This window comes from Simochromis diagramma, unplaced genomic scaffold (assembly GCF_900408965.1).
Source record: "Simochromis diagramma unplaced genomic scaffold, fSimDia1.1 OVJJ01000816.1, whole genome shotgun sequence".
NCBI classification, from domain to species: Eukaryota; Metazoa; Chordata; class Actinopteri; order Cichliformes; family Cichlidae; genus Simochromis; species Simochromis diagramma.
In genome coordinates, this window is record NW_024386908.1 from 8,029,112 (window position 1) to 8,052,869 (window position 23,758).

At 39.7% G+C, this 23,758-nt stretch overlaps 1 protein-coding gene across 1 annotated transcript; it reads left to right on the forward strand.

Annotated features, from left to right (window-relative positions):
• The first annotated feature begins 284 nt into the window (after window positions 1-284).
• On the forward strand, window positions 285-23,267 carry ano6 (anoctamin 6). Its single transcript, XM_040035231.1, has 20 exons — window positions 285-564; window positions 8,960-9,030; window positions 9,341-9,469; window positions 12,178-12,243; window positions 12,325-12,612; window positions 14,247-14,360; window positions 14,463-14,578; window positions 14,675-14,809; window positions 14,905-15,007; window positions 15,205-15,265; window positions 15,425-15,570; window positions 15,711-15,788; window positions 17,867-18,095; window positions 18,180-18,349; window positions 18,433-18,530; window positions 19,002-19,132; window positions 19,270-19,475; window positions 19,729-19,928; window positions 21,457-21,562; window positions 21,672-23,267. The coding sequence occupies exons 1-20, from the start codon at window positions 480-482 to the stop codon at window positions 21,843-21,845; spliced, it is 2,706 nt and encodes a 901-aa protein (XP_039891165.1). The 5' UTR covers window positions 285-479; the 3' UTR covers window positions 21,846-23,267.
• The last annotated feature ends 491 nt before the right edge of the window (window positions 23,268-23,758 follow it).

Consider the following 23,758-nt stretch of genomic DNA (forward strand, 5'->3'; position numbering starts at 1 on the left):
GTTGCTAATAAAAGGTTTCATTAGAGGGGAAAAAAACACTGGAGACTTTTTTTTAAAGAAAGTTGTGTAACTGATAGAAGATTTTCTCTTAAATTGAATGTGAATTATATCAACAAGTATCTGGTCAAGGCCTGGAGAGCTGAGGTCCATGCGCAGAATTATTAATTATAAAAATGTTGATGGGTATAAACCAGAAGAAAGCTACACAGCGTCAGATAACCAACTTTTATTTGAACACTCTCCTCCTCCTCCTCCCCCGCCCCCCTCCAGCCCCACCCGTTTCACACTCGTACAAGTCACTGCATGAAAACTTTACGCGCACTGAACCAACGCTGTGAACTGAAGCAAGAATGCGCGGAGGCTGTGCCTTGAAATCAAAGTGAGAATCGGCACGCTTGTTGGTTTCCGGGTGTATAGTTTTTGTTTTTTTTTAAACTTTTTGTTTGGGAAGTGATGACACTGGAGCTGTCGGCAGGACTATGAGCGACCACGACATCCTCGAGATGGAGTCCGACATGGAGGATCTGGGGGATATAGAGCTGGGCATGATAGATGAGGAAGTTGGTGAGAGAACATGCTCTTTTGCAACAGTTGTCTGCATGCTATTCCGGAGCGCGGACTCGGTCTGGGTTTTATCCTCGTGATGCTGTGGGTCCTTATCGAGACAGCTGTCGATATTCTTAGGCCACGTTATCTCCGGGAACTCATCTTTTGCTACTCTGTAGTGGAGAAATTATTACTATTGTAACTCCTTTAAACAAAGTCCCCTTTCTCTTATGTATTCTGCACTCCGGTATAGTTAAGATATTTACTTTTTACTCTATAATATGTAGTCCCAGTATGGCGCAAATACAGTGTTGCTCAAGGATAGATGACGGTGTGCAGTGTTACAGATTGATCAGGAATGGGCATGTGCAGAGAGACAATTGAGCACCAGTGGAGGTGTGGTGCACAATACAGCTTCGGACATATCCAAGTACCCAAGATTACAAATGACTATAGTTTCTCGGTATTCCTAGATCTCCCTTGCTACCACACAGAAACACCTCTCAGCGAGCTTTTGTTGTTCGGATTTTTCACACTCTGCAAACCGAAACCATAACTCCGCTGCTGAACAGAATGTCTCCTGGGCTCGTCTTCATCTCTGTACCCAGAGTAGATTCTGCTGCAGTGTTTCTATGAAATCTATATCATGTCTGTCTCATCTAAAGTGACGCAGGCCTATCGATGACATGTTTTTTTCTCTCTCCCTTTGTTCACTGATGTCTTGGATAATAGATCATAAGATAAGATCATAAAATAGATCATGAAGAGCATCTCACTGTAAAGGCACTCTAGTCTAATGGAGGGTTCGTTTCATTACAATCATTTTACAGGACTGTGGTGGTCAGTGCATTCACCAACAAAGTAGTCTTAATGAACGTCAAATGTAAAATGGTCACACTGGCTGTGGTTGAGGTGGTGTCAGTCACTTTGGCTTCTTACCCAGCTTTCTTTTTTATGCTTCAGTAAGCATGATGCTTGATCTCAATACAGGCTTGACACAGTTGCTGAAGGTGCACTGGATGTACCCATTTTACTGAACCGATCGAACGAAGATGAGAAAATCAGGTTTAAGCACTTTTCATGAAAATATACAGCCAGATTTGTGTCCTGACTTGCAATAGAGCTGGTTCTCGATTCTTATCTGTTGTGAAACCTCCCCTGAGATCGAGCAGAAAAGCAACTCCTGCCGTTTCGTAAGATACTTTTTTTTTAACCATCTTCGGCCTCGCCTCTGTCAGTGTGCCCCAGGGTGGCTGTGGCTAGCTTGCCATCACCAGTGTGTGAATGGGTGGGTGACTGGATGTGTGAAGCGCTTTGGGGTCCTTAGGGACTAGTAAAGCGCTATACAAATACAGGCCATTTACCATTTTTACCATTCAAAATTATTATTATGTACGCCTTAAGGTCACATATCTAGGCACCACAATGCTTCAAAAGCTGTTTTTTTTCTTTTAAGGAATAATCCATTTTCCTCTCATTGTTACATGTGCCTTTTTTTTCTTTTTTCTTTTTTGTACATTGATGTGTCGGATGTACTCTGAGGAAGGAAGTAGCCTGCGACTGGGTTAGTGGTTTCTGACAAAATAAAAGATTTCAGTTGCATGCTTTTCAAATGACTCACACTTTCTGAATCAGTTATGGTTGCAGAGGTTCTGTAACAGCGTTTGTGTTCGGAGACTGACGATTTCAGATGAATGTGTGTCTGTCTGAACTGCTTAAAACCCGGGCTGTATGTTATGTCACTGCACTTTGTGGGATGACTGCAGTATAGAAGTCAGACCGTGAGCCTGCTTGAAGACTTTCAAAGGAGAAATTGTTGATTTTAAGATCAGTGTTTCTTCCTCACGCTCCCTCAGCATGTTACTATGGCCTGTGTTATGAAAACAACATCTGTCTCCAGTTAGTTTTCTTTTCCACTTTATATGGAAACACTGCAAGACTTCCCATATTCGATTTTTAGGTCATCTGTTTTTTTGAAATAAGGGACAAAAGATTTATGAGGCAAATAGGAGAGGCTGCAGTGTTATTTTTATTATGTATTTTCTTCTTTTGACGTAGTCTGTTGTGGGAAAGTATGTATGTTGAGCAGCGGAATTTCTATTTTGTATCAGGGGATTATAGAACAATTGTGGTGAGTAGGACGTTTTGTGCAAGCAATAAATCAGCGAGAGAGTGTGATGTTAAAGGAAGTGAAAAGCAGTCTGTGGTGCTTCAGTGAGCACTGCAGAGCTAGAGCATTAGCTATAACTCAGTGGAAAACAAAGGTTAAAGAAAAGCGGGTCAGTAGTCCTTAAGAATGCTGTAGACTGGTGGGGAATAAAAAGCTGGAATGGAATAGGGAATGAAGCTCCAGTTGAGTCATTTTGTAGGCAAAACAAACAAGAGTTCACTGGTTTAATTGAAAATGAACTTCAGTTGTTTTCTACAGCATCTGAAAAAGTGGTTGGGTGGAGTATGTGAGCTGTTTCTGGGCTCTAAAGTGGGGAATGCCAGAAAAAACGTTCAAGAATAACTGCTCTTTCAGCCTACTGATGCATATTTCCATCAACAATAAGCTCCTATAAGTAGATACCTTCTTAATATAATATATGGGATCTTACCTTTTGCTTTGTTTACCTTAGGTGACTAAACTATTTGTACTGTAGGACCTTAACTCAGTGTAACTATAAGTTACTGTACTGTACTTAACTATACAGAACTGTTATAATCAGTAGTATATGCATAAACATATATGTACACCTATTAGAGAGCATAATTTACCTACTGTAGTTTATGGGCTAAACTGATATTTTAGACACATTTAGTTTAAAGGGCACACATGCTTTTCCTTATTCTCTGGCACATTTTTGCTGTAGTATGAGAGATAGTCACATTAAACATGGCCAAAAGTCTCACAAAATAAGGTCAGAATATGTGCATCCAGTCCTTATGAGTCAAAAGCTTAGGGCACACACTTTTATTCTGTTTTTTTATGTTTGTTTAATTCTACTTTAAGGGGAATCCCCTCACTCAGTCATGGCTGTCCCCACCCACCTGTTGGTCAAAGATAACTTAAAGGGACGAGACCCAAAATGGCCTGTTTCAGACACTGGAGTGACAGAGAGTTCGGATATAGAGATATATGAGGACCATTCTGAACTGTAAATCATAAAGCGCTATTCTGCTAAAGTTGTATATGAGCATCAGCCCTTTCATAACAGGTTTATGACCATATGACAACGCTGTAAAAGAACAGCGTTGTAACCGTGCTTTCAGTCCATATCTGCCATTGCCTTCACAGCTGCGCCCTCCCATGATTTTATCTTGTGGAACTCCAATGAAATCAAAATCTCCTCACAGACATTTGAACACCCGTGTCTGTTTTTATGTGCATGCCCCAGCAGGCGTACAGACACACTCATCCTCTCTGTTGTGGCTGACAAAGATATGTATTAGGACAAACATGAGATGCAGGTCAAACTGCAAATAAAAGACTAAAAGAGAAATAATAGCAGCATAACTTCTGTGCTATAAATGCAACAGAAGTTCATACATTCTCTGTACAAATCTTTTCTGGAAAAAAAGCTACAATATAAAAGCTATATAATCTGCTAGTAATGCATCTTCTGCAGTACTTAGTCTGCATCCACTTAATCATGGACATTTGGATGTTTGGCTGGACATGGATAATTTCAGGCTTTCAGTGAATTATCTGACTGGAATGATTTTACAGCATGCATATTTAATGGCTTTAAAATAAACAAGAACTGGTTACACATGGTGAAAATTACACACATATAACACCCAATTGTTTCAATAATTCAGCCACAGATTTGAGGTAAAGTTAAAGAATTTGGGGCTAGTCCTCCTTTTTCATTGTTCCATCCACTTTTTGTAATGCACCAGTAACGCTGGCAGCATAACAGCCCCCAGAGCGTGTTCAGTGTTCTTGGGTTTGAAAGCCTCACCTTTACTCTTCCAAGCACACCTCTTGTCATTGCTGTCATGGCTATACAACTTTTCTCCTTCAGACCATAAAACCTTTCGCCAGGCGTAATCTGGTTCATGTGGGCAGGTGCAAATTTCAGTTGACCTTGCACCTCCTCTCAGTCAACGGCAATGCAAAACAGACTCTACTGTGGTGTTCCAGCAGTTTCCAGTTCAAAGCAGTGTTTAGCCTTGGTTTGTATGTTCTCCTGAAAATCCTAACTAGGGCTGCCACAAACGATTATTTTGATAGTTGACTAGTCACTGATTATTTTTGCGATTAGTCGACTAATCAGATCATGCATCCACTGGACGTAAAGCATGTCACACTTCTGATAATCAATTGTCTGCTTGATGTTTATTCAGCTGTGTAAAAACTATAACTTTAATCTCAGCCAAACAGATTTAATCAGGAACAAATAATATACTGAAAAAAGCCAAACAATAACATTTTTAAGTTTTGTAAGTGACTTATATATCATGTTTAACCTGAGTAGCGAAAGACGGCCGTGGGTTTGAAAACGATTTGCTGGTGTTGTGCCAAAAACTGATTTCCGGTATTTGCCAAAAACTTGTTGGTCTATAATATGTGAAACATATGTCAAATATATCCCTCATGAATTATATCAAGTCATCTTGAGCAACAAACAACATTTGGTGGCTCAAGAGTTGGCAGTTTGTCTTGTAAATGGTAAATGGCCTGCATTTGTATAGCGCTTTTCTAGTCCCTAAGGACCCCAAAGCGCTTCACACTACATTCAGTCATTCACCCATTCTCACACTGGCGATGGAAAGCTACATTGTAGCCACAGCCACCCTGGGGCGCACTGACAGAGGCGAGGCTGCCGGACACTGGCGCCACCGGGCCCTCTGACCACCACCAGTAGGCAAACATGGGGTTAGTATCTTGCCCAAGGATATTTGACATGCAGCCAGGAGGCAGCCTAGGATCGAACCGCCGACCTTCTGATTAGTGGCTGACCTGCTCTGCCACCTGAGCTACAGCCACCTCGGAAGGTAATCGGAAGGTTGCCGGTTCGAGCCCCGGCTCCGACAGTCTCAGTCGTTGTGTCCTTGGGCAAGACACTTCACCAGTTGTCTACTGGTGGTGGTCAGAAGGCCCGGTGGCACCAGTGTCTGGCAGCCTCACCTCTGTCAGTGCGCCCCAGGGTGGCTGTGGCTACAATGTAGCTTGCCATCACCAGTGTGTGAATGGGTGGATGACTGGATGTAGTGTAAAGCGCTTTGGGGTCCTTAGGGACTAAGTAAAGCACTATACAAATACAGGCCAGTTACCATTCCTGTAACAAGGTAGAAGCTGCAATCAGTTTTTGGCAGTGAGTTTTATGTATCCTTTATGTATGCAGTTAAAAAAAAATCTTGTTTACTTTAAAAATGTCTCTTTTAAGAGTAATCTGGCCAAGAGGACAGTTGAAATTGCAACAAATGCAAAAATAGTTCTGTAAAGATATTTTAAGTGGACAAAAGGAAGGTGATTGATTATAATGTAATTACAATAACACAGTTACAAAGATACTTGAGAAACAGGTAATTTTTTAATTTTATATATAACCCCTTTGTAATACCTGTTCACCGAAGTTTATTTAGCAACATACGTAACAATATTACACATAAAAAACACACGGAAACATTGGAAATCACTTTTTGGCACAACACCGGGAGTCCGGTGTTCTCACCGGCTCTAGTGAGCCTTGAGCCCCGGCTAGCTATCAAGCTGGTGAGTAACAAACGCCTCCGAAAACATCGGAGCGCTTTTGAAAATATGTGGTGTCTTGATAAACTGAGCAGATATTTGAAGTTCACACAGCTACATTCTCGCCTGAAAATATGTTAAACGTTTATTTTGTGACCCAGAAAGAATAATAAGAGTAATATAAAAACTAACTAGTTGGAAACTGAGCAGGGCCGCGCTGGGCCGCGCTATGAATTCTGGGATAGGTTGGGCCACGAAGTATACACCCGACCTATCCTTCAAATCTGGGGAAATGAAGGGAGCATTTGCACGATCTTGGAATCTGCAATTAATTAGAAATGTCTTTCCAAAGTTGTGACAATTAGTGACAATGACAGTTTTCCTCCTTAGTGTCAAGACTAGCGAGTTAAACTCAGAGTGCAGGTTTATTGCTGGGAAAATTCTTCATAGAAATAACATCACCAAACGAACTCAAATCACCAATACGGGACTAGACACTAAACTGGGCACTGAAACCTAAAACTAGAAAACCTGAGGAAACAAACCAGAACTAAGAGTGAGGAAATTTACAGGAAAATGAGGGTTGAAAACACAGCACGAAGTGAGGATTAGGAAACAGGAAGAAACACAGCTGGGACAAATCAGACATAATGAGACGAGGGAAGGCAAAACTAGATACCCTGGCATAGGAGACAGACTATCAAAATAAAACAGGAAATACGCCATGTACGCACAGACACGGACTCAGAGACACAAGCTTAACACTACGATAATACTGATACGGTACAGAGGGAACATAAGGACAGAGATGACCAGACAGGAGACGTGGGACCAGGACAGGCACAGAGACACAGACTTGATACTGAACAGAGGGAACACGGAGTACAGGGACAGGAATGACATGAGACACGACCGACAGGGGAACAAGAGAATAAACACGAGGGCAGAATTAAACCGAAGAACTAGAAATCACAAAGCCAGGAGAACTAAAGATCTAGAAATACAAAACAGAAACCAAACCCCTAATAGTCATGAACCACGATGAAAACAAAAATGAAAAAACTAAATTCAAAACACTGGGTCACTGACCCAGGACTGTGACACTTAGATTTTCAGAGTTCCTTCAATTTTGTTTTAAGTATTGGTCCAAGATTGCTGACAAAAACAAATAATTTCTGTGCTAGCAAAGAGAAACTACCATTTTGGGGTGGCTGTAGCTCAGGAGGTAGAGGAGGTCATCCACTAATCGGTTGGCGCTTCAGTCTATGTGCAAAATATCCTTGGGCAAGATACTAACCCCAAGTTGCTCAATGATGCATCCATCGGAGTGTGAATGTTAAACAGAAAGCAATTAACCACTGTTAAAAGTGCTTATATGAATGGTGAATCCTCATTCACCCAACCAGTCCATTTACCAGTTCTAGTCAATCACAATCACATAACCTCTGCCAAGTTATTAAAAGATTGAAGCGCATTTATATATTTGAGTTAGGGCTGGGCCATATCATACCGTTCACGGTAATACCGGTATAATGTTGGGCAATGATAAAATAATGAAATATCGCGATAGAATATGGGTAAAACACGCATGCGCAGTGCCTTTGTTTTCATATGCACATGGAGAAAAAAGCGTGCCGGCGACGGAGAATGAGAAGAGTGAAAGCGGATCACTGAATGAAACGGATGAACCAGAACTGGTTTGTAAAAATGCTGCAACTTTAGTGGTGTGGAACTGGTTTATCTTTCGTCCATCAGATACACAACAAAGCACTATTTTTGGTAGCGCATGCTAGCGGGCCGTCGTTATTACCGTGTTTTTTGGAAAATACGACACACTTAAAATACATCCTTTGATTTTTTCTTAAAATCGACAGTGCCCCTTATAATCCCGTGTGCCTTATGTATGAATTCTGGTTGTGTTTACTGACCTCGAAACGATTTTATGTGGTACACAGCGCTCGAAAATCTGTCAGACATTTTAGTACGACTTTGCTAAGCTACGAAGCCGCACCGCTTGATGGATTGTCGGAGCATTACGGCTATCGTAGGCAGGAGCCTCTCGGAGTGATACGTACTGTGCTTCAACATAATATTATCATATTGTGTGTGTATAGCCTCTTTCTAAGTTTTGTGGATATTATACATGGTTATGCTGAGGATATGTCGGCCAATTTCCACTGGAAATGCATTTTGGTTAAACTGACAGCAAGGAATTTGCACTGTTACATTTTTATATAACTTTAATGCACATAAAAAACAGCTGCTTGTTTAAGTGAAAATACATTGATGGGTTTTTTTTCCACTAATAAAGTTGTGGAGTTGTAAAGTATTTTGTCTAGTGTCAATTATATTGTCAGTTATATTGTTATCGCAAATTTTCAAATGTATATCGTGATAAATATTTTTGGCCATATTGCCCTGCTCTAATTTGAGTATCTGAATATTTGAGTCTGTATGTATAATTTTTACTCTGTGAGAAAATCCAAAAGAAACTCAAACTTGTGCACCACACTCTTGTTTTTAAAGATGAATGCTGTATCATCATTCCACTCTGGAGAAAGAACAAGCCAAAGAAATCCTTAAAAGCCCCAAATTCCCTGATATTCATGCCCATGATAAGTTTATGCAAACCTCTGTCCAAAACTGCATGTCTGTTCTTTGTTCATTGTTGCATTTGCATTCCTATTTATATATGCAATCTTCTTCTTCTTTCTTTTTTTTTTTTTTTTGCAGTATACCCAGAGGAGTTTTTACCAACTTATCACTCTATCAAAGAAGGAGGAAACGCAATTAAAGCACAAGAGGTGAGTCAACAGACAATGAAGTAACATTAAACCCCTAACGTAATATTATGAGCTTTACTGAAACTTAGTGGGTCGGACTGTGTGGTGAGAGAGGGGGAGGGAGAGGAGAGCAGGGCGTTACAGTGTTTGTTGACCTACGTTACACGTTGACTAGGCAGGTCCAGGTCAGCGTTAACATTGTTTCTGCTGCGACTGTCTCCAAGCTGGACATTTACTTGTGATTATGTTCAACAAGTATGACATTATGGAGGAAGAGGAGTATGAGTTTCATCCTGTAGATTTACCCAGTGAGCCTTGTTTTTCCCCTCAGGTAGAGTTTAATGACAAACCAGACTCCCTGTTCTTCAATGATGGTGTTAGGAGGATTGACTTTGTCCTGGCGTATGAAGATGAGGACAAGAAGGAATATGAGAAGAGGCATGCGTTCCAGAGACGCAAGGTAAGCTTGTTTTTCTTTTAACCTTATTGAGCATTTTAGTAAAACGCACCATGCCATTAAATCCAAAGGTACTGGGTGTACTGCAAACGGTGCGAAGTGGAGTAAATAGTGCATAGCAGAGAGATGACATTATAGTAATAAAAAGCTTAATTTGCATAGTTCTTTGTAAAACACGGTGGTTTCTGGTATGTATGTGGGAGCCTGGATATACGGGTCTTTATATCTCATTAATAAAATGATAAAATCAGTTTTAAATTTCACTGGAAGCTGGTGAAGGGAAGCAAGAATCGAGGTGACGTGTGAGTGCGGGCAAGCCTAGCTGTTATGTCAGTGTGATTACTGACCTTCAAGAAGCTGTCCGGGTGAAAAAGAATTGCAATGGAGGACATTTAAAGATATCCAACTGTTAATGGTAATGTTAAGGTTGTCATCGTCAACATAGTAACATATGAGATGCCTTTAAAGCTCTTAAGTAGATGGCCAGGAGAGTAGCAGATAGTTGGAGAGTTGGACCAAAGCGCTTCTAGTGAGAATATTTAGCTATTAATGATTTTTAGCTATCAGAATATAATGAAAACCATTTAAGAAAAGTGATGCCAACCTAGTTCAACAACCTGTCATATAAGACCGGTGTGATCAGTGGTGTTAAAGGCTCGGGGACTGCAAACAGCCTGCTATGCCAGCATTCAGAATCCATGGAGAGTAGTTATGATGTTAGATTTAGAGTGTTAGTATTGACATTTGATCTCTGAGCGTCTATTCTTTTCACCAGTGACTCTCTGGTTCGATTCCCAATGGGTTTTATCTGAATGCCTTCGTTTTAACTTTAAGATCTGACTGCATTTTATTTGTCCTAATGAGTTATATAACAACATTCTTCTAATAGAATAATCTAACATCATAACGTATACACAGAGTGCATGCAGGCGAATGTATATAGCCAAAATTTTCTCAGTGTTTGATTTATTACTCATACAAATGGCAGAGTCTGTTTCTTATTTGTAAATGGAGTTTTTGTTTGCACTTGGATTAGTCTGTCAGTCTGTGGCTTCATATTATTCCCCTCTGTCTGTAAATATTATTTATCCAGGATATGAAGCATTAGATTCTGACTGTGAGGTGCTCCTGGCTTATATTCCTTGAGAGAGCTAATGAAGAGCATCATTTTTTCAATTAGATGCTCAAAGTTCATCATCAGAACAGATCTGTTTGGCCATGAGTAATTTTTAATTTATGTTTTTAGATTTTGTGGTGCAAAAATGTTAAACCGCCACAAAACAAAGTCAGTTGGTTTGTAACTGAAGAGAAGGAAAAATAGAAAGAAAGAAGACCAACTCTTCCTGGTCTGGTTTCTGTTATTAGTATTAGACTGAAGGATGAACTGGCATATCCAGGCTTGTTTGTCCTCTTTCACAACAGGTTTACAGTCAGGTTTGTATATAATATAATGCTTGGAAATGAATATGCTGTTGTTAGAAAAGAAGTGCCACATGTTTTCCACTTGATTGAGATGAGAGCTGTGAATAAATACAGGCAGTGGGTGTAGACAGCTGCAACCCAGCTCCAAGTCCGTAAAAGCCGATCAGCCAGTTTTACTGAGTTCCTTGGAAAAGATTTGCCTAAAAAGTTACTGGAAGTATCACAGTCCTGGGCTTTGGACTCAGTTTCCGGACTAGAGATTTCCTCTCTATTCGTTAATGTTGCGTTTGTTTCTTAGTTTGACTGTTTATTCTTGATTGACTCGTTCCTGAACATCTTGAGTCTTAGTTCTGTGTTTCCGTTAATGCTGATTTCAGTTACTATTCTGCTTTAGGTTGTTTGGTTTGGTCTCGAGGGTTTTTTTTAGCCTTTCCTTTCTGTGTCAGGTTCAGATGTCAGGGTCTCTGTGTTTAGTTGCTTCCTCTTTCATTTTGATAGTCTTGTCACTTGCACTTTATGTTTAGTTCTACTTCCCTTGTTTCCACTTGCTACATTACTCCTTGCATTTATTGTCTCCCTTTAACATTTGTCTAGTCATCCCTTTAGCTCTGTAGCAGCTTACTGGGAGCTTTCCTGTTTGGAATCTGTAGCATATCTTGATATCTTCCCTATTTTGATCCCTTGTTTAGCACATGACAGGAAATCAAATTTCCTAAGTCTGTTAGAACTGAGGAAACATTATATTCATAAGAAATCCAGCAAGAAGAAGCAGAAGTCACTCGATTAACTTTGTTGTTCCAGAGCATAACTTTGGTCAAACACAGGTTGCTTAACCTTATTCTGCTCTGACTGCTGGGAAGTCGTGGTTCTTTCACATGTTGTTGGTTAAATGGAATTATTATGATTGTCTATATACATCGCATGCAATCGTGGTATTTCCTGTTTCTCAATGAGTAATCTTTCTGCTAACAAAGTTAGCAGTAATAAAGACTGAAGCTATTTTTTAGCTTTGCTTCGTTAACAGTTCCTTGAAAGTGTCCATGAGGTGCTGAATGTGACAATTTAGCGATCTCAAATTATTCACCAAATGAATACACCGAAGACAGAGCGCAGTTCCTGCACCAGGAGAGCAACATGATGCAGTATTACAGTATTATATCGAGTTTTTAGTACATCTTTTTGAATAATAAATACATAAATCAGTCAACTAAAGGGGCCATGAAAGTATCTGCTGTATCCAGCGATTAATTTGCATTTGTTATTTATTTTTTTATTGTCTTATTCTTTAGAGACGGCGAGAATACTTTGAGGCCAGCCTGATGAAGATGGGCATGGAGTTGGAGGCTACACAATCTGTAAGTGGATGTCCTTGCCTGGAAGTTATTGTTTCTGTCCCCGTATCTCTTACTTTAACTGAATTCTCTCTTTGTTTGCAGGTTTTAGATGAAAAACTCATGTTTTTGAAAGTTCACATGCCATGGGATGTGCTGTGCACCTATGCCGAGGTCCTGCATATCAAGCTTCCCATACAGCTCAACGACATGCCGGCCCGCCCCTCCCCGTTGCGCTTTTTCTCCTGCATCACCAAGCACTTCTATCCCGATGAGAAACTGATCAGTAAGGAGTCCGAGTTCTTCACCGCCCCCTTTGAGAAGGATCGACAAGATCTCTTCTGTATCAAGGACAAAGATCTCTTCTTCACTCCATCGATGAGGAGCAGGATGGTAGGTTGTTCCATGTAGCTGCCATAAGTTCAGGCTGCCTGCAACTCTCCCTACACATAAATATGTCAATGGATTTATGGATTTCATGTTAAAATCACTAAAGTCAGGGTTCACAGACAACCTTAAAATGCCTTCATTTTAAAGGAACTATATTTGAAATAATAATCATCTTAAAACTTAACTTAACTTTTTCCATGAATTTGTGGTTTAAGTCTTATGTACAACATATTGCGTATACTTTCACAAATCACACATTAAAATAGTGGAGAAAAAGTTAGCAGGACTGGAAAATACAAGTTTGGACCAAGAACAAAAACTTTTATGCTCCTAGGTGTGATTTAGTAATGGTTTGCTGCCATAACAATTTATTTTGAAGTGGTATGTAAGGAAACAGGTGGAAGAGACTCTGGAGAGGTGGAGGTATGCACCGGATACAAGGGATCAGTGGAGCCAAGACTGAATGCATGTGCGACTGAGAAAGAGACGGGTGGAAATGTTAAAGTTTAAAGAGTCCAGATATTAAATGTACATGGATTTAAATACCTGGGTTCAAGCATCCAAGGCAACAGGCAGTGCACAAGGCAAGTGAAGAAGAGTGTCAGGGGTGATTTGTGATAGAAGCACAGCAGCAAGAGTGAAAAGGAAGATTTACAAGATGATATGATGTATGGTTTGAAGACTATGGCACTTCCAAAAATACAGGAGGTGGAGCTGGAGGTAACAGAGTTAAAGATGTTCAGATTTTCATTGGAGTGACCAGAATGGTCAGGATTAGAAATGAGTATGTCAAATAGACAACTCAGTTTGAACAGTTTGGAGACAAAACTAGAGAGGAAGGTGGTTTCTGCATTTGGAGGGATAGTGGACACATTGTTCAAAGTTGAAGATGGAGCTGGGAAGCAGGAGGAAAAGAGCAAGACCATAGAGAAGAAGGACATGCAGAGGGTTTGTGTGACAGAGGAGGATGTTGGAGTAGAGGTGGAGGAAGGTAATCTGCTCTGGTTAAGCTGAATTTATATTGCACCAAATCACAACAGCAGTTGCCTCAGGGAACTTTATATTGTAAGGTAAAGACCCTACAATAATACAGAGAAACCCCAACAATCAGATGACCTCCTTTGAGCAAGCACTTGACGACAGTGGGAATGAAAAACTCCCTTTTAACAGGAAGAAACCTCCAGGCTCAAGCAGGAGGAGTCATCTGCTGGTTGGGGGTTAGAGGAGGGAAAAAAGACAAAAGACACACACTGTGGAAGAGAGCCAGAGATATACAATAACTAATGATTAAATGCAAAGAGGTCAGAGACGCAGGGTGCTCTGTCGAATCCAGTTTTTTCCCCAACTGCAGTACAGAAAGAACTGCATGCAATTGGACAATTTCCTCATTAGTTTATTTTTCCAAAGTGATGATTCCAAACCTAGAACACTTGAGACACTCATTTAAATAAAATAACAAATATCCGTTGTTAGAAATTATATAATTATCTTATAGTTTTTTATTTGATTTGAAAAAGTCAAGAGCTCCTTTTAGATTGACAGAGATGGTTTTGTCTATGAAGAAAAAAATCACTGACAAACTGAATGTATTATAAAATAGTAGAATGATAACTTTTTGACTCTTTCTCTTTTCTTAGGCGTATTACATCCTGAGCCGAGCCCCCTATGACATACGAGGCAACATAAAGAAGTTTGGCATCACCAAACTGCTGGACAGTGGAGTTTACAAAGCAGCCTATCCCATCCACGATGTAAGCCACAATATTTTCTGCTTTATTTTGCATACTGCGTATTGTCTTGTTTAGCCAAGCTGTACTATGTTATGTTAATGGCTTCACTGCTCGTCATGTCAGTGTCGGTTCAATGTCAAGTCCCAAGAACCAGAGTGTCCCAATGAAAGATACCTGCTCTATGAAGAATGGGCTCATCCCAAAAGCTTCTACAAGATCCAACCGCTGGACCTCATACGGTAAATCTTTTTTCTGTGCATAAAAAATTGTCTTCTCTGTTTGTTCAAGAAAAATTAGTGGTAATTATTAATAACTCTAATTATTTTTATCGACAGGAACTACTACGGGGAGAAGATTGGCATCTACTTTGCCTGGTTGGGTTTCTACACGAGAATGCTCACTTGGGCTGCTGTTGTTGGGATCGGCTGTTTCATCTACGGGTACTATACCCGGGACACTAGCACCTGGAGGTACTACAAACAATTTATTTCTGTTTAATTATTTTAAATTTTTTTTAAAAAAAAAGCTCTTTAATGGTCTGTCTTGTGTCTTTGAAATGCTGCAGCAAAGAAGTGTGCGACCCTGATATTGGGGGAAAAATAATCATGTGTCCACAGTGTGACACGTGCCAATACTGGACATTAAACAGCACCTGTAACACTTCGAAAGTGAGTTCTGTTTTATTGTATTTGAATGCATCTTTTCCTGTCTTTAATGTTGCTCAGTATACTTTGCAGCACAGTGCTCACCTCACAGTAGGTAGCACTGTTGCCAGATTTGCATAGTGAAATGTGTGGCTGCTGTTTTACTTTGTGACACAGCTGCAGCTGCCATTGAAATTTTATCTCTTTCTCTCTTTTTTTAGAATCTTTGCATATTTGATAACTTTGGAACGTTAGTGTTTGCAGTTTTCATGTCAGTCTGGGGTAAGTTTGATACAGTTTCTACCAGATTTTATCTTCTGTTATTATCTTTGCTTTTGCATCATCTTTGGTATTATTAATAGAACACCCTATTTATATTGCGCTTCCTTCTCTTATAACTGCCTGGCTTGTTGTTTCCTGTGTTTGTTTCGCTTTGTGCAGTGACTTTGTTCCTAGAGTTCTGGAAGCGCTACCAGGCAGAGCTGGAGTACGAGTGGGACACTGTGGAGTTCCTGGAACAGGAAGAGCCACCTCGCCCAGAATATGAAGCCAAATGTATCTATGAGAGGAAAAACCCCATTACAGGGGTAAATCCCACATACTTTTTCTCCAGCTAATCTCAGCTTGAGTTTTGATTTTCTCCATTTACAATGCATCAGTGAGTTTCACCTCTTCAAATATTGTTGCTGAAGTTCATAATTTCATTTTATTTATGTCTGCTATTTAGGTGAAGGAAAATGTGCCATACACAGCCTGTGGACGATGTGTCCGTGTGTCGATAGGAATGACAACAGTCATTTTCTGGGTGAGTCATGAATTAAATGTCTTTTTTGTGTCTACTTTTTTTTTTTTTACAAAGAAGAAGAAATACACAACAGGAATAGTGAGAACAATATATAAACTCCTTTTAAGGTATACCCTTCTTTTAATTTTATTATTTTACATAACAGCATGGAAAGAAAAACGTCTAATCCTTAGAAAGCCTTAAAATGATTATTATTTATTTAACAGAAAGTAAGCCAAACAAAGAAACAGTATTTGAAAAACTATGTACAACCTTATTGTTTCTATAGGAATTAAGAGGTTAAATATATAGCCAGGTGCTGCTAGTCAAATGCACTATTAACTGCTCTTTAGCAAGTGAGAGCGCTACTATAAAAGTAAAAGCCAAAGAAAAGACAAAAGAGTATGGCTTGTTTGGGAAGGTTGCCTGGAGAAAGTATCTTCTTCCTAAGAAGAACATGGCAGCACAGCTTAGGTTTGCAAAGTTGTATCTGAACAAACCACATGATTTCTGTAACGATCCCTTTTGTAAAGATGAGACTACAGTGGAGCTGTTTGGCTATTATCCACAAGATAATTGTTTGGAGAAAACCAAACACAGCATCTCAACACAAACACCCCATACCAACTGTGAAGCATGGCGGTGGATGGGTGATGGTTTGGGCTTGTTTTGCAACCACAGGACCAAAGAATCAAGGTGTCACAATGTCCCAGACAAAGTCCGACCTCGACCTCATTGAAATGCGGTGGTGGGAGTTGAACAGAACTGTAAACAAGCAAATGTCCACATATCTCAATGAAATGAAGCAATGTTGTAAAGAAGAGCAGGCCAAAATTCTTCCACAGTGCTGTGAGACACTAATAAAGTCACAAAGAAAAAAATTAATTATTGTAGTGAAAGTTTGTTCTACAAGCCAATTAATTTTGTTCTGATATTCAATTCAATTCAATTGTATTTATATAGCGGCAAATCACAACAACAGTCGCCTCAAGACGCTTTATATTGTACAGTAGATCGTACAATAATAGATTCAGAGAAAACCCAACAATCATATGACCCCCTATGACCAAGCACTTTGGCGACAGTGGGAAGGAAAAACTTTTAACAGGAAGAAACCTCCAGCAGAACCAGGCTCAGGGAGGGGCGGGGCCATCTGCTGCGACCGGTTGGGGTGAGAGAAGGAAAACAGGATAAAAGACATGCTGTGGAAGAGAGACAGAGGTTAATAACAGATATGATTCAATGCAGAGAGGTCTATTAACACATAGTGAGTGAGAAAGGTGACTGGAAAGGAAAAACTCAATGCATCATGGGAATCCCCGGCAGCCTACGTCTATTGCAGCATAACTAAGGGAGGATTCAGGGTCACCTGGTCCAGCCCTAACTATATGCTTTAGCAAAAAGGAAAGTTTTAAGCCTAATCTTAAAAGTAGAGATAGTGTCTGTCTCCCGAATCCAAACTAGAAGCTGGTTCCACAGAAGAGGGGCCTGAAAACTGAAGGCTCTGCCTCCCATTCTACTTTTAAATACTCTAGGAACAACAAATAAGCCTGCAGTGTGAGAGTGAAGTGCTCTAATAGGGTGATATGGTACTACAAGGTCATTAAGATAAGATGGGGCCTGATTATTTAAGACCTTGTATGTGAGGAGCAGGATTTTGAATTCAATTCTGGATTTAACAGGAAGCCAATGAAGGGAAGCCAAAACAGGAGAAATATGCTCTCTCTTTCTAGTCCCTGTCAGGACTCTTGCTGCAGCAAGATATGTACGGAACTATTTCACTTACTACTTCCTTTTTACAATAATTATATACTATTATTTATATAATATGGTTTCAGTTCACAAAAAAACAAATTTTGCTTTAAAATAAAATGTCCATTTTAACCAATGTAATATTGAGCAGGAAGTATTGATCTATAAAAGTAGTTAGGGTACATGGAACAGTTTCCTCTTTGACTCCACATGTTTTCAAGCATCCTGTTATTCCAGCTGTCTTTCTCCACATCTCTTGACTGTCAGAAAGAATTTGTAATAATTTTGTTTTGTTTATTTATTTATTTATTTATTTATTTATTTATTTTACTGATTTTGTCCTTTAGATAATGTTGATCCTGGCATCTGTTGTGGCCATCACTGTATACCGCCTGGCTGTCTTCTTTACTTTTTCTCGTGAACTGAGGAATACAAACTTGACAATTGCTGAGCCAATAAAGGAGTATGTGACACCTCAGATGGCCACTTCTGTCACAGCATCACTGATTAGCTTTGTTGTAATCATGATCCTCAATATTCTATATGAGCGGGTCGCCATCTGGATCACAGACTTCGGTGAGTTAAACATCCAACTGTACTGTCTTTCCTCAATGGAAAATAACCTAATCCACAGTCTTTTCATATCCGACACAATAACAGAGCTTCCACGAACCAAGACGGACTATGAGAACAGCTTGACTCTGAAGATGTTCCTCTTTCAATTTGTCAACTATTACTCCTCATGTTTCTACATCGCCTTTGCAAAGGGGAAAGCAGTTGGCCATCCAGGAAAGCCTGTTTATCTTTTGGGAAAATACAGAAATGAGGAGGTACTATTAGTCCATAAAGTGTTTACATAGCCAAGTAAATAGCTAGATATCCATGGCTGTCAATGTGTGTCTTTGATTTGCAGTGTGATCCGGGTGGTTGTTTGATTGAGCTGACGACTCAGCTGGCAATCATCATGGGTGGAAAAGCCATCTGGAACAACATCCAGGAGGTCTTGATACCGTAAGGACTCGGAATCTAGGACCTGTTTTTGTTGAGATGAGGTTGAACGCTAACTAGCCATCTTTTAAAAAGCTGTCCTTTTACTGTATACATGCATTTGCTTGAAAAGTGAATGGACCCACTTTTTCCTCAACAATTCTACGAACTTTTCAATTAAATCCAGTCCATTTGAGCTAATGTGGTCTATACGTCAACTACATTTTTATCTGTTACGTTACGTATTTTAAGCTTGAACTAAGTCAGCCATTTGGACAGCTGCCAAACCTCTAATGAACAGAAAATTGCTAATTGGCATGAGCATCTCTTTCAATTTAGACAAAGGGATGTCTCTTTTCAAAGGTCGTGACTTCACAGAAAGATTTAGCTCAATAAACACGATATGTCGCTTACAACAGTGTTCAAATCGACTAGATAAATAGGCAACGATACTTACTTACTGTTACTTTACGCCATCTCTTCCATCCTTTCAAGGTGGTTGAAGAATTTAATTTATCGCCACTGCGTCCATGTGACGTCGGAGAAATTGATTCCTCGCTGGGAGCAGGACTACCAGCTCCAACCCAGCTCAAAACTAGGACTGTTCTATGAATACCTTGAGATGGGTGAGATGGCAATACATTATTGGCACTTTGTCTGTTATATTTGCAGCTGCTGTTGTTGATAACAGAACCTGAATATACAGAATAATCGATTATTTTATTAATACCTGGTGCACTGGGAAACCTCTTGTTCCTTACAGCCATCCAATTTGGCTTTGTGACCCTGTTTGTGGCCTCCTTCCCTCTGGCTCCGGCCCTGGCTCTGCTCAACAATATAATAGAAATTCGGGTTGATGCTTGGAAAACCACCACTCAGTTTCGCCGTGATGTGCCAGAGAAGGCACAGCACATAGGAGCCTGGCAGCCCATTCTTCAAGGCATCACTATCCTGGCTGTGGTAACAAATGTAAGCTGATAATTACACCCAGACGCTAGTTTTTTAACTCATTTTACAGGCGATTACAATCTCAGCCCTTCAGTTTAGCTAACTACTATAACTGTGCCACAGTTATTATCTGCAGCCCGAAATGACTATATGTTTGTCAAAAAAACAAGAAAAATGTTGTGCAAAAACAAAAGTCTCTCATTTTAACTTTTACAACCAGTTTTCTGCTTTTTCTGCATTAACTTTGTGCCCTGATGTTTGTCTGTTTCAACAGGCCATGATCATTGCTTTCACGTCGGACATGATCCCACGGCTGGTCTACTACTGGTCTTTCTCAGTGTACCCCTACGGAAATAATACTGAAAACACCATGAAGGGCTACATCAACAGCTCGCTGTCGGTATTCAGTACCAACGATTTTCACCCAGTTGATGATGAATATATCTACACGCCTCCTAACCTAACCACTTGCAGGTACAAAGACTGAATCATCATTTTCATTTAAAATTAGCTTCCACACTTTCTAGACAGTGCGAGGTGGACTGGAAGGACAAGGGCTTAAACTTTTTGTTTGTTAGTCCATTTGGACATAAGAACATCACACAGCAGATTTGATCAACTCCACTATGAAGGTGCATTATAGGATTTAGATCTGGTAACTGTGGAGGCCATTTGAGTACAGTGAATTTATTGTCATTTTTAGGCTTGAGATTGCTTGAGCTTTGTGACATGGTTAGTTATGATGAGAAAAGACCACAGCAACAATATTTGGGTAAGATGTAACATTTAAATGACGCTCAGTGTCCCAAGAAGATATTTCCCACATCATTACACCACCAGCACCCTAAACTGATCTAAAGGCAGGATGGAGCAATACCTTCATGTTGTTTACGCTCAGTTCTAATCGTACCCTCCAAATGGAGACTCATCAGACCAGGAAATGTTTTTCCAATATCGTGAGTTTGTGCACTCTAAAGCAGTCTGACTGGTCACCTCTGACATCAAAGGTGTTTTTTCCCCAGAGACCTCCAGCTCACTGGATATTTTATTTTCTTCACACCATCTTCTAAACTAGCTAGAAATGGTTGTGTGGGGAAATCCCAGTAGATCAGCAGTTTCTGATTATCCCATTGGGCACCAAAAACCTTATTACACTCAAAGCCACTTAAATTACCTTTCTTCTCCATCCTGATGTTCACTTTGAACTTCAGCAGGGCGTTTTGATATTGTGTATATGCCTAAATACAGTAAGTTACTGCCAGGTTATTGGCTGATAAGATATTTACCTTAATTAGGAGTTGAAAAATATGTACTTAATGAAGTGGCCAGTGAGCGTATTTGAATGTATGTAACTTGGGGAAAAAAAAGGTTCCAATTAAGTGAGTTGAGTGTGAGTTTTTATTTAACCTTAGTTAGATCATATATGCATGAACATGCAGAAACCTATACACGCATATGTGTTTGTTTAAGTGCAAGTAAATAGCAAACAGTCCCTGCAAGTGTGTGCAAGACAACCTGATTTAATCACAGTTATAAGATTTACTGAAAAGAAGTTTTATCTGTAGCCTTGAAAAATGCAAGGAGAATAACTAAGCTGAGGGAGGGAGTACAGACTAAGGACAAGAGAGGAATGCAGACCAAAGCTATTTTGGTATTAGGCATGGGGGCAGGGCTTGGTTTCAGCAGGGCAAAGACAGAGTCCAGATCAGAGCTGAGGAATGGACCGAGTAATGCTGGAGGTTGACGAGACGGGCTTTAGTAGCGTGTGAACACAAATGAGCTTCAAAACATTCCAGAAACGACTGAAAAACTGTTGAGCTCGAACCAAAGAGTGGAGAAGGATGAAGAGCAGCTGTGGCCTGACTTATACTCATATAATCAAGCACAGACAAATTATATTCTGCAGTCATAAAAAAAAGGTTAAAGCTGAGAACTACAGAAACAAATGTGTGGCAAATCAGTGCGGGTTTGAAGAAAACTACTGAAAACTTTTCTCTTACAGGTATCGAGATTATCGGTTTCCCCCCGGGCACCGAAAACAGTACGAACACAACATGTTCTACTGGCATGTGATCGCTGCCAAAATGGCTTTTATAATTGTTGTGGAGGTGAGTAGAAACTAAATAAACAGAAACCGATCACGTCAGAAAAGGATAATTTAAGAACATGCCAATGGAAGTGTTCACTTCTTTTTTTTGTGTGTGTGTGTGTTCGCAGCACATTGTTTATTTTACCAAGTTCATCCTGGCCTACATAATCCCCGACGTCCCGTATGCTGTTAAAGAACAAATCAAACGGGAAAAATACCTGACCCAGGTGATCCTCCACGAGACCAACCTGAAGCTGGTGTCCAAACGTTTAAAGGCAACTGAAACTGAAACTGAAAGCTGAGCATTTACAAAAGAAGGACTTGGAGGTGGATGAAAACGGATGGGACACGAAAGCAGAACCTTTTAAGTGTGTCACAAGAAGAGTGTTCTTTTTCTCTGTATTCAATTCAGTTTTATTTATACAGCACCAAATCACAACAACAGTCACCTCAAGGGGCTTTATCTTGTAATGTAGACCCTACAATAATATTATGATTACCAAGTTAATAAAGCATGAACTGCCTGACAGGAAACACCATCCTTGAGGAACTGCAGGACGGCGAACGGAATAACCAGAAAAACCACTGATGTGTAGTCTTCCCTAACCACTATTTTCTTGCCCTGGACTGCCTTGATGTGTTTGGTGGTGAAAACGCACTTTAAGAGTCTTGTTTTTCTGGTGAAATAAATTTAGCTGTCCCTTCAAATATAAAGATAAGAGCACAGGTGGAAAAGGCTGCAGCAGAATGCCGAATATGAACTTTTGGCTCAAGAAATGTGAATTGTAATCTTTTTTTTTTTAATTACAAAAAAACACAAATCCCTCTTGACATTAAAGACCAAAACACAAATACTAAAATCAAGAAAAATGTAACATTTAGCACATTGGTGATTTTTTTTTTTTTAAATTTTAAATTAATTGCCATGCTGTATGTTTTATGCATTGACTTTTGCAACCGGATTTATTCAAAAGGGGGGAAAAGGCAGGTAAGGACGTCAAATCAGTGCTTTCAACTGTGAATCGTTTAGTGTTTTTTCCCTTCTTTCAGCTCTTTCACATATTTTTCTTGGCTGTTACAGAGATGACCTTTCAAGTCATACCAAAGGATACATTAATTTTAAGCATTTCTTTAGTTATGCTATTCTTTTTGCTTGTTTTGGGTATATCAGACTAGAGCAGTTCTCACTTTAGCATCTCACTCTGTCCACCTTCCTCCACATGGGTGTGCACAGCTTTCACACACATTTAATAATCACCAATATTGCAAAATGCAGATGTGCAGTGTTGGTATAATGCTTTTGTCACCTCTGTTAAAGAGCTCACAATGTTGCACGGCATAAATGTGCAGGAGATTGTCCCCTTTAAACTTTACATGTGTTTATTTTGTGAGGTGGGGGTTCTAGTAAGGAGAATAATCAACAAGTTTTGTATATAAAAAAATATGTTGAAGTGGGGAAAACATAATATTCTATGAAAAAACTTTGGTGAATATAAGTCTTGTGTATGACCACTGCACTTCATTTTTTATTCTGAAATGATGGTTCAGGCCTTTTTATGTTATCCCGTGTCAGTCATGAAAGTACCTCTTTTAATCCACTTTGTCCTGAACGTAAGTATAATCACCAGTAACAGTATCATATATCAATATCTTTATTGTCTTGTTGTTTTATACGGTCATTAAATTGTTTTTTATATATATCTATAAAAAGCATATTTCGTGTCTTACGTCATACATTTCATTTAGCCCTCAACTCTGATACGAATACAAGTGTAGTGCTCATGTTAGTAAAATTAAACACGGCCATTATACTGAGATGAGGGGGGTGCACCTTTAAATCACAACAGAAAGGCAAAAATCAAAGACTCAGCAAAAACTTCTCAGTGATACTTAGCAGAAGCAGCTACCTTAGAACGCCTCACAGCACTGTCTAAATTATCCTTAATTTTAATGGTCACCTGACCAAATAAACTCTAAAACCAGCAGGGATGTCAAACATAAGGCTGGGGGGCTTGACCCTGGCCTGCAAAGACAATCCAGCCTACTAGACGGCTTTGGAAAATGTTAAGAATTTTTACTACTTTTTCATTTAAGTTTTACAGTTTTCCCTACTGATAAATAGCTCCCACGTGGCCATTGGTATTACACCAAAGTAAGTAACTGATACACAAATGACAGAAAAGTTCCCTTTTTCACTACCTGCTATGGAAATTGT

Bases quoted from the DNA above. Each gene is read 5' to 3' on its own strand.
- ano6 (XM_040035231.1), top strand. From the start codon at position 480: ATGAGCGACCACGACATCCTCGAGATGGAGTCCGACATGGAGGATCTG. The intron at 12,613-14,246 runs GTAGGTTGTTCC...CTCTTTTCTTAG, and splicing joins CATCGATGAGGAGCAGGATG to GCGTATTACATCCTGAGCCG. The intron at 15,571-15,710 runs GTAAATCCCACA...TCTGCTATTTAG, and splicing joins GGAAAAACCCCATTACAGGG to GTGAAGGAAAATGTGCCATA.